The sequence below is a fragment of the Cyprinus carpio genome, chromosome B15 (genome assembly GCF_018340385.1).
Source record: "Cyprinus carpio isolate SPL01 chromosome B15, ASM1834038v1, whole genome shotgun sequence".
Taxonomy (NCBI): Eukaryota; Metazoa; Chordata; class Actinopteri; order Cypriniformes; family Cyprinidae; genus Cyprinus; species Cyprinus carpio.
Genome location: NC_056611.1, coordinates 27,808,799 through 27,824,832, shown reverse-complemented (window position 1 = coordinate 27,824,832; position 16,034 = coordinate 27,808,799). Strand labels below are relative to the sequence as shown.

The window sequence follows — 16,034 nt, the reverse complement described above, 5'->3', positions numbered from 1 at the left end:
AAGTATTCCACATCACTCCAGTCCATCAGTTAACATCTTGTGAAGTGAAAAGCTGCGTGTTTGTAAAAAAAAAAAAAAAAAAAAAATCCACCATTAAGACTTTTATAAATATGAGTCCTCTTGCCATATTATACTGCCTTCTCCAGTGAAAAAGTTGTCTCGTATGAACCAAGAGAGAAATCTCCACAGATCAAGCACCGTTTATAAGCAAAAACAGTTCTAAACAAATATGTGAGTGGATTTTAAATTTGAGAGGACAACAGGGGATGGACTTTTTCATTGGAGGAAGAGTTATTATGGATTGTGGATGAGTATTTAAGCTAGAAACAATGGTTTGAGGTTAAAACGTCTTATGTATTTGTTTTTTTACAAGCACACAGCTTTTCACTTCTCAAGATGTTAACTGCTGGACTGGAGAGGTATGGATTGCTTGTGGATTATTGTGATGTTTTTATCAGCTTTTTGGACTCTTATTCTGACGGCACCCATTCACTGCAGAGCATCCATTGGTGAGTAAGTGATGGAATGCTACATTTCTCCAAATCTGCAAAAATATACTATATATATTTCTAATTTTTTTTTTTTAAGTACTAAAAGTTGGCTTAATTTTATTTCAAAAATAATATAATTTCTTGCTTTTCTTTTTTTCCTAATGATTTTAAGTTGAAAACATTTTAAATTTCATCCAAATATTTGCAATTTCCAAATATTTTTTAACTGACTTTCTGACTGTTTTTCTGCTCCATTTCTCTGTGATGGATCACCCTCACCAGCCCTTTGCGGGGTCGCTATGGAAACGTCCCAAATTGTGGGGAAAATATCTATTAGCCGGACCCCAATACTGATGCCCAACTCTTTCTTTCTCCTTTTAATGTGCTTTATTAGCATGCTAAACATCGCAAAAAACATATGCATATATTATATGCAAACCTATTCAATCACATTCAGTTTTCAGCGTCTCTCTCAGTGTCTATCATTCAGTATTCTCATATGCAGCTCACTTATCTGAGATCACCAGAGCATCTGTTTTGTACCTCCCTTAATGGGCCATTTTAAAAGAAACATGAGTTCCGCGCAGGTTTCGTCCCTGAGCCGGTTTTGCCACAGAAACAAACACAGCTTCTGCATGCTGGTTATTTTAGCTCATATTATGACTAAGTCTTTGTCAGGCTGCTATATTGGGGGATTCATTCTCTGCAAATGACAAGCCTGCAGTCTTACGAATGGTGTTACGTCAGGAGAGAGATGCTCTGGTAATGAGGGGAAATGACGGGGTAACCCACTAACCTTCGTGCAACCTGTCACTGCATGAAACCCGAGTACAAAGCAGCTCTGTCTGTCTGTTTAGTATTCTGAGCAAGAGCAGAGAGAGCAGCTCAAACTTTGTTTTAGACACAGAGCTGCTCTGTGATGGAATAAGGCCATTTAGAAAGAGACAATAGGAGGAAAAAGAAGGACGAGTGAGTATGGATAGCGTGCTCTGAATTTAGAAACATTTAAGTGTCTGTAAAATGATATTTAAAGAGAGAGCGAGAGGGTGCCCACTCTCACTCGCTGTTGTGCTATAGATCAGCATTAGACTGAGAGTGTGCTTGCTGGAAAGAGAAACAACCCTATAAGTCTCAAAATAGCACTCAGATGTGTCAAAATACCAAAGTCTGCTGTCAGATTTCTCAAAGTTTGCTCTTTTAAAGCTCAGGAGAATTAATGGTGTGGTTTGTAACTTTGTCTCTAATGTTTCTCCGGAAATTTCTTAGTAGTACTAAACAATGTTTTATTGTTCACTAAAGCTGTAACTATTAAAATAATTTTTGGTAATTGAAATAAAGATAATAAACTAAATAAAAAGTGTTTTATTGTTCACGAAAACAATAATTTTTAAAATCATCTTCAGTAAGTGAAATTAAGCTATTAATAAACATAAACATTAGAAATTAAACTTAAACGTATAAAGCACTAGAAATGTTTTATTGTATTAAAATCATCTTCAGTAAGTGAAATAAAGCTGTTAAAAAACATAAATATTAGAAATTAAACTTAAACGTATAAAGCAGTAGAAATTTTTGGTAATTGAAATAAAGCTAAAATAAAATATATATATATATATATATATATTAGATATAAAAAATTAAATGTAAAAGCTAGAACTGTTTTATTGTTCACTAAAAGAAGTGTTTTATTGTTAACTAAAACTAAAACTATTAAGAATTTTTGGTAACTGAATAAAGCTAATAAAATAGATATATTAGATGAAAAACTTAAATTACTTAATTTTGTTTTGGAAACTAACTAAAACAGGTTTGTAAATAAATAAAAATAAGTATTAAACTTACAAAAACTGAAATAATAAAAGAAAGCTATATAAAATAAAATATCAATTAAACATAAAATGACTAAAACGTAAAAAAAAACCTCATAATATAAAAAATTCAAAATATTAATAAATATTGTTATATAATATTAATACTATTGTATAAACAATACTAAAAGTACACTATAAATAGTTGGGAGAATGTGACAAGAAATGCTTGAATTCATATCAAAATCATTCATATTGAGGGGAATTCTCAAATGAGATCTTGAAAATATCAGATTCCCCCTAGACAACAATAAGATTCAAATGAGAACAAATTTACATATTTTCTTCTAGGGAAAAAAAAATCTCATGTATGAAATCTCAGTAATGTGCTTGTTTTTGCCAAGATACCAGAGTCTGAAACAAAGTTTCAGTTGTTTCAATCAAATTTCAATCAATTGTTTCTTATCCACATTTATTTTTTAAACTCTAATCTTTTTATGTTCATCCACAATTGTTTCAATTGCTTTTTTTTTCTCTTCTTGCGTCGAAAAATCTGAGACAAAGTTAATGTTTGCAATGAAATACAACTTGCATTTTAAGTCTCTAAAGCTGTTGAAGAGCAACATCTGTGCATTAAAGTTTCGTCTGGTCTTCCTGACTGTGTGCAAGGGCAGAAAGGTTTTTGAGTATTTGAGCTAATAAAAGCCTCACATACACAGATGTCCCTCTCCAAGACCTGCAGAGGACATAATCCTCCATACTGGCAGCATTTCTACACTTATTTCATTGTTATTTGACTCAAAGGCTCAATGTTCTGTTGCTAAACCCTTAAAAAAAACATCACGTCCATCATCATCAGCAATAAGTTGTTGTCCTTGTAACCATGTTTCACCTCAAGAAAGCAATCATTTGCATTGCCTACGCAGCCTTTTATTCTACCAAGGTCTGTTTCTGCATCTCACATATTTTTTTTTACTTGATTTACTCGGCTATAAAAGCAAGCTGTACAGAGGTGCAGCCTTGGAGATATTTATGTTGGATTGTGAGCGCTGCGTAAGATTTGTTTTTCTGATGATGATATTTACAGATGCATTTTCATAGTTTCTTCTCTTTTCTTCACTCTTTTTTTTCCAGGTCCCCTGGTGGGCTGGTTCCTCTCCGTCTTGCTTCACCTCCTTTATTTCTTCTCCTCCTCTGAACTCTGAAGCCCTTTGAGGAGCCAGGTCATGGCACCGTTTTCCTCTCCCATCCTCCTCCTGTCTCTCATCCTCTTCCTTTCTCTGCCTCCATCCTGTTCTCCTGAATCCCAGTGGGAAGAACCGTCTCTCCAGCCCTCCGTCGCTCCAGAAGCTCCATCAGAGCTCTACAGTAACCTGACCGATGACAGCGACGGCGCCGCACCGAAAAAAAAGTGCAACCAACTGGTGGAATGCAATCCTGGAATCCTCTTGCCCGTGTGGAAGCCCATCAATCCCAGTCTGGGAGAGCAGATTGTCCGGGCCGTCGTGTATTTCGTCTCTCTCATGTACATGTTTCTGGGAGTGTCAATCATCGCTGATAGGTTCATGGCATCTATAGAGGTCATCACGTCACAGGTGGGTCTTGTCTTGCACTTATTGGCTAATTTTATTCACAGAATCAGACAAAAAGGTACAAAAACTTTCAGAAAAAAAGGTACAAAAGCTGTAAGACCCCTAAAAGGTGCATTTTAGTACTAGGATTGGGTATCAAGAAGCAGTTCCAGATTTCTAAGAACTGTGGATTCTATAAGACATGCGCATTTTGATTTCTTGGTGTGTATTTTTTATGTGATTTTAAACCATTCAAGCATAAACAGATGTGAAAGAGAACACTTTGGCACCTTCATATAGTGCGGAAATGCTGAATTGAGGTCTCTTGAGGGTTGTCTTGCACTTGAATGGACAAATGCACACAAAATTATGTCAAATATCCTCATAAAGACAGTCATTTTTTTCTTATGTGAATGAAAATCCATAATGGATATGTGCATTGGGTCTTAAAGTGACAGCAGCCTAATATTCCTGTTTCCATCTGTTTTATGAATATTAATCAAAGAACAAAGGGAAGAGAAAATCACTCGCTGATCTTGACTGAAGAACTTTAATAAGGATTCCTCTATATTTTATTTATAGAAAGAGAACTATGCAGTGTTATCTTACATTTGATTTCATTTTCTCAACCTGAACTTTCAGTTGTATTTATTTGTGCTTTTGCTAGTTTTTTGTTGTTGTTTTTGTTATTATTTTATTACCTATAACTATATACCTGTTACCAAATCTATATAAAATAGTCTGGCTGTTTTTGCTGTAGTTTTGTTATTGAAAACATATCCTGTTTTAACAAAGGCTTCTAAATGTATTTATGTTTTTGGAATGGTTTATACAAATTTGTATTTAATCCTAAAACACAAATTCCCCTTAAAAATATAATGAAAAAATAACAGAATATAGAGAAAACTAAAATAGATTTCATGGGGTCCTAATTAACTCTGTGGAGTTTATTTTTGCATTCATTCTTAAGCTCTAAGACATTTGAAAAGCATGTCCTTTCTCATTAATGGCAATGTGATAAATATCAATTTCGGAAGATATGGGAAAACAATTGTGGTAATATTTTTGTCCATATCACCCAGCCCTACCTTAAAGATGCTCATTAGTACCTTGTGAAAGGATACCACCCCAGTCACAGCTTTTGTACCTTTTTTTTCATCTACAAGCATGGTGGGTTTATGAGGCAGAAAATTAAGATTTATGTTTAATTTTCCAAGGTAAACAGGTTCTTATGCCTCACTTTAGAAGTTAATTGACCAGTACTAAATCATTTGACATAATTTTGGATGTTTTATTGTTGGGTTCATTAACCGAACAGTATTTTTGAACATTTTGCGCATAACTGTTTAATTTATCATTTGTTAATAAAGTGGTATTTTTATGCATTCTCATGTCCTTCCAAACCCAAATGCTGTCATGTTTTTGCAAAATGAGCTTTTTATAGCATCTTAGAAGTGTCTAAATGTGAATGTAAAATTTAAGTTGGTATTCACTGAAAGTTCGCTCCATTACGCATGTTCAAACTGGTGCATTTGGTCATGGTGTTTGTAAAAACTTATACAATTATACTGAATAATATCCTCATGCAAAGCAATCATATGACTTTAGAAGACTTAGTAGGCTATATAGTGCATGAGCCATATGGACATTTTATTTTATAGTTTATTTTATGTTTTTGGAGCTTGATAGCCCCTCTGGACTGTTTTTTATGACTTCACCAGAGCTCAATTTAGTTAGTAATTGCTGTTATTAAAATAAAAACAATCGTGACTGTTTAAGCAGCCTCTGAATGTTTAATGGGATGCAAATGCTTGCAGTGTGCTTGATATTTTTTCTTTCTTTCTGCTAAACCGACTGACTCGTCAACACTTGTCAAGGGTAGATCGCCTACTCTTATCACCTCCGCTGACTCATGCGCCATAAACCTGTCGAAAGAGGAAAATCAGCCGAAACGCTTTTAGAAAGGAGCCTAGTTTCCTGTAGCTCTTTTATTTTGTCAGTAATTTCTCAGCCAGAAAGTAAATAACAAAATCCAAATCTCTGGCTTTATACACAGTCACCAACATGTGCTTTATAGTTTGTCAGTGTTGTTATTTGTTAACTAAATCTGAAATAAAAAATAAACCTGTATAAAGTAATAATAATAATAATAATGCTTAAATCCAAATGAATTTGAGCTTCATCGTCATCGGCCTGTTCTTTATAACCAATTAAGCTAATAATTTATCACATAATGAACTGTATAACACTGGGTTTTAGGAGCATCTGAATTAATATATAATGTCACATTCACATTTATAATCTTAGATATAAATGTAGTGTAGATAAACACAAACCCAGGGGAAATATACAAAAATCCTCAAAGTGTTGACACATTATTGCATTTAACTATTTTTTGTATTTGTATTTAAATAAACATCTAGTAAACTAAAACTTAAACATTTAAAAAATGATATATAAAAAAAAAAAACATTTAATAAATAAAATAAATCATTGTTTAAAATGAAATAAACATTGATTGGAATAACAAATAAAATAAAATATGAAGTAGTACTAAAATAATTAAAGCTAAATTAAAAATTAACATGTGTATTTAAAAAAATCAAAAACAATTATACAACAAAATTACTAAAACATTAGATACAATTAAAAATGTTCAAATATTCAAAATATTAATTAAAACAATAGATAAAACAAACAAAAAAAACAAAAAAAAATAAAAAAAACAAAATTAACATAAAAATAACACAAAAACATTTTTTCATCAAAAAAATCACAATTGTTAAAAAACAGGTCAAAAATGACCAGACTAAAAAAAATTTTTTATTGTAATACAAAATACAAAACCTGTGCTAACTGAAAGAAATGAAGTTGAAAAAAAAGATTGAATTCAAGATTTGGTGATAATATAGCATAACTAGAGATTTACAAACACCAAATAAGGTAAAGGATTTCTAGCACACCAGGGTTGGCCAACATAAATCTTTAATGAGGAGCCAGTGGCTCTTTCTCCCTTCCGTCATTAAAAAAACCAAACCCACTACACAAAATCAAAAACAACACCCTTGTCAAAACATAAGGATGTGTCTGCAGGGTCGCGGTGAATGCAAGTGTGAAACAGCACCAGAGGCAAACAAAAATAGTCAGGAGATGTTAGTGAAGAAAGGACACAAAGAAGTGTTGTAGAGAGTGTGTATGGCCTGTCAGGGGCTGCGTTCACACCGCAAGGCCTTGTGCACACAGATAATATTTGGAAACATCTCTGAACTGTTTATTATGTTAAGATGTGCACATATTGAGCATGCCAAAACTTACCATCATAAGTGTTTTTTGCTGTCTGTATCCATTAAACAAGATCAGAATTGGTGCACATTAGCACTGACGATGCACACTGTGCAACTCTGAGTCATAAAGAAAATAAAAGAATCCAGCATCAGTGCTCTGTGTCCTTTCTTACTTTGAGTCATCTCCTCTATCCATGCACAGACAGCTTTAGATGCATCATTGTGAGCAGCAGTCACTGTTTCTAATATGCCAGTTGCAAATTATTAAAGGAAAAGCATTTCCATCTCTGGATCAGAGGCTGCGCCACACACACTTTAGAGCCTCCAGGCTGAAAAACTACACTTGAACTCTTCCATCTCAAAAGAAACAACTGAACCATGACAGTTTGTCTGACTCTAGGTGCAATGAAAGTCTTAACAATAAAAACACAATGCAAGAATTACGAGCCCTGACAGCAAACCGGTGCTTCAGGAGCGTTATTGAGTTCTGGAGAGTGAGTGTGCTGGTTGTCTCTGCCTGAGGGTTTTGATACAGTTTGGCATTGTTTTACTAGACTGGAAAAACAAAAAGAACTTTGCCATAGTGCACAGAAATAAAATTGCAGCCTTCTGCCATAAAATGACTGCTTTAGGACTAGTGATAAGACTCAACCAACCATTAGCAATCAATCGACTGAACAAATTGATGGCAAATCAACCAAATTTCAAAAGTTTAGAGGTTTGTTAATATTTTTCTGGTGAAAGCCAAAATATTTATTGCCGTGGATGAATATTTACTAAGTAATCCAGTATTTTCATCCATAAGGGGGTCCAAATGACCAATTGAAGCCAAATTACAGGTGTGGGGATATTACTTTTCAACATCATTATTTTATTTTAGCATTATTTTAGTCTTTTAGTAAAATATGTTGACTTTTGGTTGTTTGACTCTGTTGCTTTATATGCCAGTGGTAACAGTTCAAAAATGGGAAAAATCACTTTTTGTGTTTTTTTTTTTCACCAAAGTTTCAATGTCTATAACTCAAGAAGTATTAAAGATATCTCAATATCCATTTAGATTCTAATTGTTAACAATCTTGCCTTGTGGTATTTTCTTTTTTAATTATCTTTATCCATAAATACAAGGATCTCAATGCATTTTAAGCATTCAAAAACCACAAAAACCAGAACACATTTCATACACTTTATACACTTAATAGGAATATCTGAAGTTTTTAAGAATAATAAAAGAAATATAAAAAAAAAAACAATCTACATTCAAAACTGCAACTCAAGAAATTTACATTCTGGTTCTTAACAAACTTGTTCATTTTTAAGGCCCTAAACTTAAGGCCCTAAACAGTTCATTACTGGGATCGCAACGTGGCTCCATGAGTAAAATTTTAAGGCCCTAAACAGTTCATTACTGGGATCGCAACGTGGCTCCATGAGTAAATTGTAAAATTGTGCACAATTTCAGAGGTCAACAACTAAATATGGATCACTCTGCATATAGCTGATTTATCTATTAATTATTTATTTTAAAAAGGAATGTCTTAAGAATAAATAAATTTGAAACTAGAAATGTATCTTGTTTCCCTCAATCAAAACAAAAAGGTGCCAAAAATGTTGTTTTTCCAAAAGTTTGCATGCCGTTAACTCAATAAGTATAAAAAGTATCTCAATATTATTTTAGATTCTAATTTTTAACAAACTTTTCTTTTAGTATGTTTATTTTTAAGGCCCTATATTGTTCAGATATGGAAATCTAAATGCAGCTCTACGTGCAGATTGTTGAATTTTATGTATTTTCAATGGTCAAAAAACCAAATGTTTTCATAGAGTTGATACTCACTGTATTTGTAGAAGACTGTCTGAAGATCAAATAATGCTGAAATCAGAAATGTCCCTTTATATATTCACATAGTAGAAGCAGTATATGTATATTGTGTATTTCCAATTCATGAATGTTTCCATTTTCTGCTTGCATTCAAATTTGAATGCCAATTCTGAATCCTGTTTGCTATGTTAATTCAAATCAGTCCTGAATGGTCCATGACCCTGCTGCTAAAACCTGTTAGGCTTTTACTTAGCAATAATAACTAGCTCCTCTCTGATCTCTCAGGAGAAAGAGGTGACCATCACAATGCCAAATGGAGAAACATCCGTGGCCACCGTGAGAATCTGGAACGAAACCGTGTCAAATTTGACCCTGATGGCACTGGGATCATCCGCCCCTGAAATCCTCCTGTCAGTCATTGAGGTGGGTGAGATTTTAAAATGACAAAATGTGCTAGTTGAGAAGCCCTTTGTAACAATTAACTGCATAACCACTAATTACATTCACAGCAGATGGATAAACCCTCATTAGTGTAGCCTGAGGTTTTACTATTTCATTAGCAGCGTTACCACTCATAATTTAAGTGGTGCTTTGTCTGATCATTCCGTTTGTATTGAAGCATGATCCATCCATAATTTATAGACTCGTGTAATTAAAATATACATTTTGTGGCTTTTAGCTATGAGAACATGATTCATCTTGCTCACAGGGACACTTTTTTTTTCTAATACAATAAACTTTCTAAAGTGAGAAAGTCCTTATACTACCTGCCTCCAACTGCTTAATAACATAAAAAACACACACAACAAAATTACAGAAACCTTAAAATTAAAATTAAAACAGAAAATATAAAAATTAAAACTAATTCAAAATTGAATGAAAACTATAATACACCGTATTTTTAATTTTCAGTTAAAAAAATTAATAAATAATTTTTTCATGTGATAAATAAAACAAAGATGATTGTATAGAGTAATACAATAGAGTATTTTGTGCGATAAAATACTATTTCAGTTTTTCTACTTTAAAAAGTTTAATTCACAAAAACGTTTTATTCACTTGCTGTTTTCAGGGTTTTTATAGTTAAGTAAAACTATTTAAAAAAAAAAACATTTTTGCTACTTGAAATAAAATAAAAATTAACTGAAAAAATTTAATATAAAATATTCTATTTAATTTTATTATATTTTTGATGACTAAGAATTAAAGATCTAAAAAACTAAAATGAAAATTTAAAAATATAAACTAGATCTAAAAAAACTAAAATAATTAATAAATAATTTATTATATATATATATATATATATATATATATATATATATATAATATATATATATATATATATATAGTAAAATAAGACTTGCTGTTTCTTTGTAATTTTTTGTAAAATTTAATTTACTAACAATTTCTGAGTGAAAATTGTTAAATTCTTCAATTTTTTTCTTCTTCAGTTTAGTACATTACTGATACAAAAATAACCAGTCTTAAACCAGTCTATGCTGGTTTGTCAGTCCTAATCTGGTTTTCTGGTCTGGATCCTGACCTGATTTTCTACTTTTAGAGGGGATTTCACTCTTTTTCTTGTTACCTTTTAGCTGGGCACTTATTGTTTCAGTAGCCTGTAAAAACAGGACAACAAATTGTGTTTGCTTCTTGGCCCTTCAAGATGGAGATAGTTATCATGATGCATGCTGTGTAAGATCTGGCCTACAGACCGCAGCTCCTGCTAATGAGGGTCCAGATCATGTTTATTAATGAGACAGAACTCTCCTGGTTCATTCCTCGTCGTCCACTGCATTGAATCGGCACATCCTCAGTCTCAGATCTGTGTAAGTCTGCCTGCAGGAGACATGCACCGCTGCATCAGACAACATTTAGCACGTCTAGCTGAGCTTTATAGCCTCACATTTGTCTCTGCATGTGGTTTGTCACTCTGCATCATGAGATCTAATGTGTTAGGACGTCCGTCAAGGGTTTCACGCACACAGCGTGATTATTGTTGTACGGCTAATGCATCTAAACAATGTGATCACAATGCATCGTTCATCTTGAGATGTTGCAGTCTTCAGTGAGGGTGAAGCAGTCAGTGAATTTTTGGCATCAGAAGTGTGAAATCTGATTGCAAGCCCAGCTGGAAAGCAAGCGCGGGGTGAATTATCTGTTTGTCACAGACCGATCCCAAAGGCTCGCCGCTCTGTGCTGGTGTTGATATAGAGAGATATCAGTGATAGAGTCACACGTGCTGATAACCAACACCTGCATGCTTTTTCCTATTTCATTCCGTCTATTTTATCTTACCCAAGGACATTCACTTTGTTTTCAAGGATGTTCAGTGAATGTGACATATCTTGCAGGAGCATTGAATACTACTGAATACAAAAAACACCCACCTAACTTAATTTACCTACCAAAGAAACAAATACTTTCCGCTAGTTGTTTAATTGTTCTGAATGTTATTTCATTTAATTCAAGCCTTTAAACACTGATGTGTTTGCATAGACTGAATACTGTACTACGTTCAACTTGGAAAGACTACATTTACAACAAAATCAGACTTACAACATCCAAAAGTTTTTTGAAACCTGAAAAGCTGTAATAAAATACAAATATTAGATGAAAAACTTAAAAACTCTAAATGAAAATTACAATTGTTGTGTTTACCAGAAGTTTAACTTGAAGTACTAAAATTACTCAAACTCAAAGTTAAAAATAATAACAAATTAGAAATGTATTAAAAATTTTGTTTTTCTTAAAAACAAGAATTAGAAATGTTGCATTTGTAACTAAGTGTAATAAAATAAGTAATGTTAATTACAAAAACAATACTCAATCTGGATTTAAAAAATATAAATATTTAAACAAATAAAACTAATACATATGTACATAAAATAAAAAAATTGCTGAAACTTAAGTAAAAGTAAAAACTTTTACATGAAAATATAGGCTAATTTAAAATATTAATAAATAACTTGACCCTTAAACACTTGCTCTCTATTCTATTTCTATGCTACTACGTGTTTTCTAGCATTCTCTATTCTTTTCAAATTGTTTTCTTTCTATTTATAAAAAAAGAACCTTCTAACACTAGAAACCTAGTGTGGATTTTTTTTTCGTTATTTAAAAAATGACCCTCTAACACTAGATTTCTCTATTCATTTTCTATTCTATCTACTTGTTTTCTTTTTATTAATTATAAAAAAACAAACCATCAAACAAAAAGCCCTTGCAACGTGTACTGCATTAGACTAACCAAGATTGTCACAGCACTTACAGTACATATTATTGCTCTTTTGTTGTTTTGATTGCTTCTATTTTTCTCATCTGTAAATCACTTTGGATAAAAGCATCTGCTAAATGACTAAATGTAAATGTAACATTATAGGATACAGTATATAATACTAAAATAACACTGGTTTTAATCAGCTGAAAGCTTTTATGTTTGCAATTCAAACAATAAATTCTTTCTCTTTTATGTTAATTTAATTTTGTTTTAAACAACTGCCATGTAAAACACTTCAGGACAATTTTGCCAGTCACTTGCTTTCAATTTTTTGTTGTGTCATGTGGAGTAGCTCTGCCCACAGTGAAATCTCTTTGGTCCAAACTCCACGTTAAGCATCAGATATGTTGTGATTGTCTGAGTTTGTCATGTTTGTGTGTGTGTGTATTTCAGGTGTGTGGTCATGGGTTTAAATCCGGTGAGCTGGGTCCGGGCACCATCGTTGGCAGCGCTGCTTTTAATATGTTTGTGATTATTGGAATCTGTGTGTGGGTGATTCCTGACGGCGAGGTGAGGAAGATCAAACATCTGAGAGTCTTCTTCATCACCGCCTTCTGGAGTATCTTTGCTTACATCTGGCTCTACCTGATCCTGTCCATCATCTCACCTGGAGTCGTGGAGGTGTGTGTGTGTGTGTGTGTGTGTGTAAATATAAATATATATGGTGATGTGTGTTTGCATGGTGTGTGTGTGTGTGTGTGTGTGTATGTGTGTGTGAAAACAAATAAACCCTGTTTTAGAATTGTGACATTATTTTCATTACAGTTAAAATAATCCCAAATCTCATTAGTGAATGGCCAAAAAAAGCTTTCTCATTACTAAAATGTGAAAAATAATGATATACAGTAATGAGAATGTAATGAGAATCACCATTGAGAACACTGAGAATTACCGGAAAACAAAAGAAACTGTCTGGACACATTATGTTTATGAGAATTTGGCAGTGAAATGTGCAACAAACAATTCAAACTAAAACAAAACAATTAAAAACAGCTACAGTTTCTACTTTACCAAGTCACATAACCTGAGTATAAATGTTGCTTATCTACTGGTCCTTCAGACAACAAGACCACATTGAGTCATCTGTATCATGGTGAAGCAAGCTGGTACTATGCTGTTTGTCTCTGTCTGTTAAAGTTTAATGTAGCAAGTGCTTTTTGCTTGGGTTGTTGTTGTTTTTTTGCCTTGCTGTGGTCTTTACTTTTCAAAGCCCTAATCTGTTTAGTTTTGACGTGTGTATTGTAGGTATGGGAAGCTCTGGTCACTCTCTGCTATTTCCCCGTTTGTGTGATTCTGGCCTGGATCGCTGACCGGCGCCTCCTTTTCTACAAATACATGTCCAAGCGCTACCGTGCCGACAAAAGGACAGGGGTTGTTGTGGAGACCGAGGGGGACATGACCCCCAAAGGTATGGAGATGTTGATGGATGGCAAGTTTCCACTGAGGGGCGGAGCCATAGGGATCGGGACACAGGAACATTGCCAGGATGGAACCGGCAACACAACAGGCACCATGGCAACTCTACCCAACTCCAACAGCACGACCGTTTACATGGATGGTGCCAAGGACCTGGACGAGAGCCGTAAAGAAGTGAGAAAAGACAAACACAGTCATTTAAACATAAACATTTATACATCAGTACTCACACACACAGTCATAAATACAAGGAAGTTCACCTTGGTCCACATGTTTCTCATCCTGACAAACCGATACTGTACTAAAAAGTATGGTGAGGTGATGGGAGGTAAAATTATTTCAATGCATTTACGTTCTCTTGTAAAGTTTTTGTGTTCCCACAAAAAACTTTGCCTATCCCTATAAAGCCGAAAAACTTTGCATTTACTCGCAAAATATCAAAAAATAAAAAACTAAAAATAAAAAAATAAAAACAATAAAAACAAAAAAAAAAAAAAAAAATAATAAAAATAAAAATATGAGAAACTATATTTCAATGCTTTTGCATTCTTTTGCAAAATTGTTCCATTCTGAATTTCTTTGAGGAACGCAATACTTTTTGTGAGACAATGCGAAAAGTTTTGCATTCAAATGCAAATATCTCTGAGTAATGCAAGTGAATGCAATAACTTTGCAAGGGAACGCAATACTTCTGTGAGAGAATGCAAAAGCATTGAAATGCATTTTTTTTCTTCCATCTCATATTTTTCCATTACCATGCCCCAAAGTGTGCTCTGCAAAAAAATATCCATAAAAGAAGTCCATATGGCTAAAGAGCTATATTCCAAGTCTTCTTAAGTAAATGAATAGCTTAATGTGGGGAACAGGCCAAGTTGCTTGGACAAAAAAATATTTACTTTTATTGTAGTTCTCAAATCTAATTCACAATTGTCAATGAATCATTATCTGCGAGAGCCAATGCTGTTTGGTGTCATTGACGTCAAACTTGGCATATTGGGTCTTAAGGGATCAAGTTTGAATATTCACAAGCTTTTAGATTTAAAAGCTACTTCGATTTTCTGTTTTGGAGCAATGTGAAGGTGAGAAAATAATGACAGAACTTTCACTGCACAGCACTTTCCTTGACCGTCTTGGCAGGTGATCCGTATCCTGAAGGACCTGAAGCAGAAATACCCAGATAAGGAGTTGGATCAGCTGGTGGAATTGGCCAACTACTACGCCCTCCTCCATCAGCAGAAAAGTCGTGCCTTTTACCGTGTCCAGGCCACGCGCATGATGATTGGGGCCGGTAATGTGCTGAAGAAACATGCAGCAGATCACACTCGCCGTGCTGTTGTGGCAGGCTGCGATGAGGCTTCAGAGGAGGATGACCTGGCCGTCTGCAGCCGCATCTCCTTCGAGAGAGCACACAGTCAGTGCATGGAGAACTGCGGCACCATCATGATACCCGTGGTGTGTCGAGGAGGCCTGGGAGAGAGCACTTTCTACGTTGACTACTGTACGGAAGATGGCACAGCCAATGCCGGCTCAGATTATGAGTACTGTGAAGGGACTCTGGTGTTCAAACCAGGAGAAACCAGGAAAGAAATTAAGGTGAGGAGGAGTGAAAGGAGAGAATAAATATGGGCTGAAAAATCCATCTGAAAACCTAACCTACCAGTTGAAACCTTTCTACTTTGTTCAAATGGATCATTTATGGTCATTAGTTGGTCCAAGCTTGATTATCCACCAGTGCAGGGGTGTCCAGTGCTGCTCCTGGAGGGCTAACGTCCTGCAGAGTTTAGCTCCAACACACTTCCCTGGAAGTTTCTAGTGAGTCTGAAGACCTTGATAAGCTTCAGGTTTGTTTAATTATGGTTGGAGCTAAACTCTGCAGGCCAGTGGCCCTCCAGGCACAGGTTTGGACACCCCTGCGCTAGTGGACCTGGTATCGACTGGGATGGTTTCAAGTATCCAAATTTTGCATGAAAGTTACATTCTGTCTTCGTTTTTCATAACATGTCCACAACTTACAGTTTGGTCCAGATGAAACTGGTAGGTGGTCATTAGATTGTCTAAGCTAGTCTAAACTGGTTAAAAAGTTGAACTACCTTGCTAATGGATCTGTTCTTGAAAGGGGAGGGTATCAAAAATAAGAAAAATAAGAAATATACTGGTCCAACCGAAAGCAGTAGAGTAGGTGGTTTTAGATGGGTTCATTTATGGTCATTTCTACATGAGTTTCTAAGAACATGTCCGCAAGCATAGTGTAAGTTCTGGCAGGTCACGTGAGTCACGCATGCATCAGTTACCTCTCCGCTGATCCACGTCTGCCTATAGGAATACGACACCTATCTCAGCACCCATACAGGTACAGTATATAAGG

At 34.5% G+C, this 16,034-nt stretch overlaps 1 protein-coding gene across 2 annotated transcripts in view; it reads left to right on the top strand.

Annotated features, from left to right (window-relative positions):
* LOC109103415 (sodium/calcium exchanger 2-like) overlaps window positions 1–16,034 on the top strand; it is an 87,137-nt gene that overhangs the window by 57,152 nt on the left and 13,951 nt on the right. For both annotated transcript variants that reach the window (XM_042740188.1, XM_042740187.1), the window contains exons 2-6: window positions 3,434–3,894; window positions 9,259–9,396; window positions 12,647–12,874; window positions 13,499–13,843; window positions 14,807–15,262. In XM_042740188.1, the coding sequence (XP_042596122.1) occupies window positions 3,526–3,894; window positions 9,259–9,396; window positions 12,647–12,874; window positions 13,499–13,843; window positions 14,807–15,262 (1,536 nt within the window). In that variant the 5' untranslated portion in view covers window positions 3,434–3,525. The remainder of the gene's footprint in view (window positions 1–3,433; window positions 3,895–9,258; window positions 9,397–12,646; window positions 12,875–13,498; window positions 13,844–14,806; window positions 15,263–16,034) is intronic.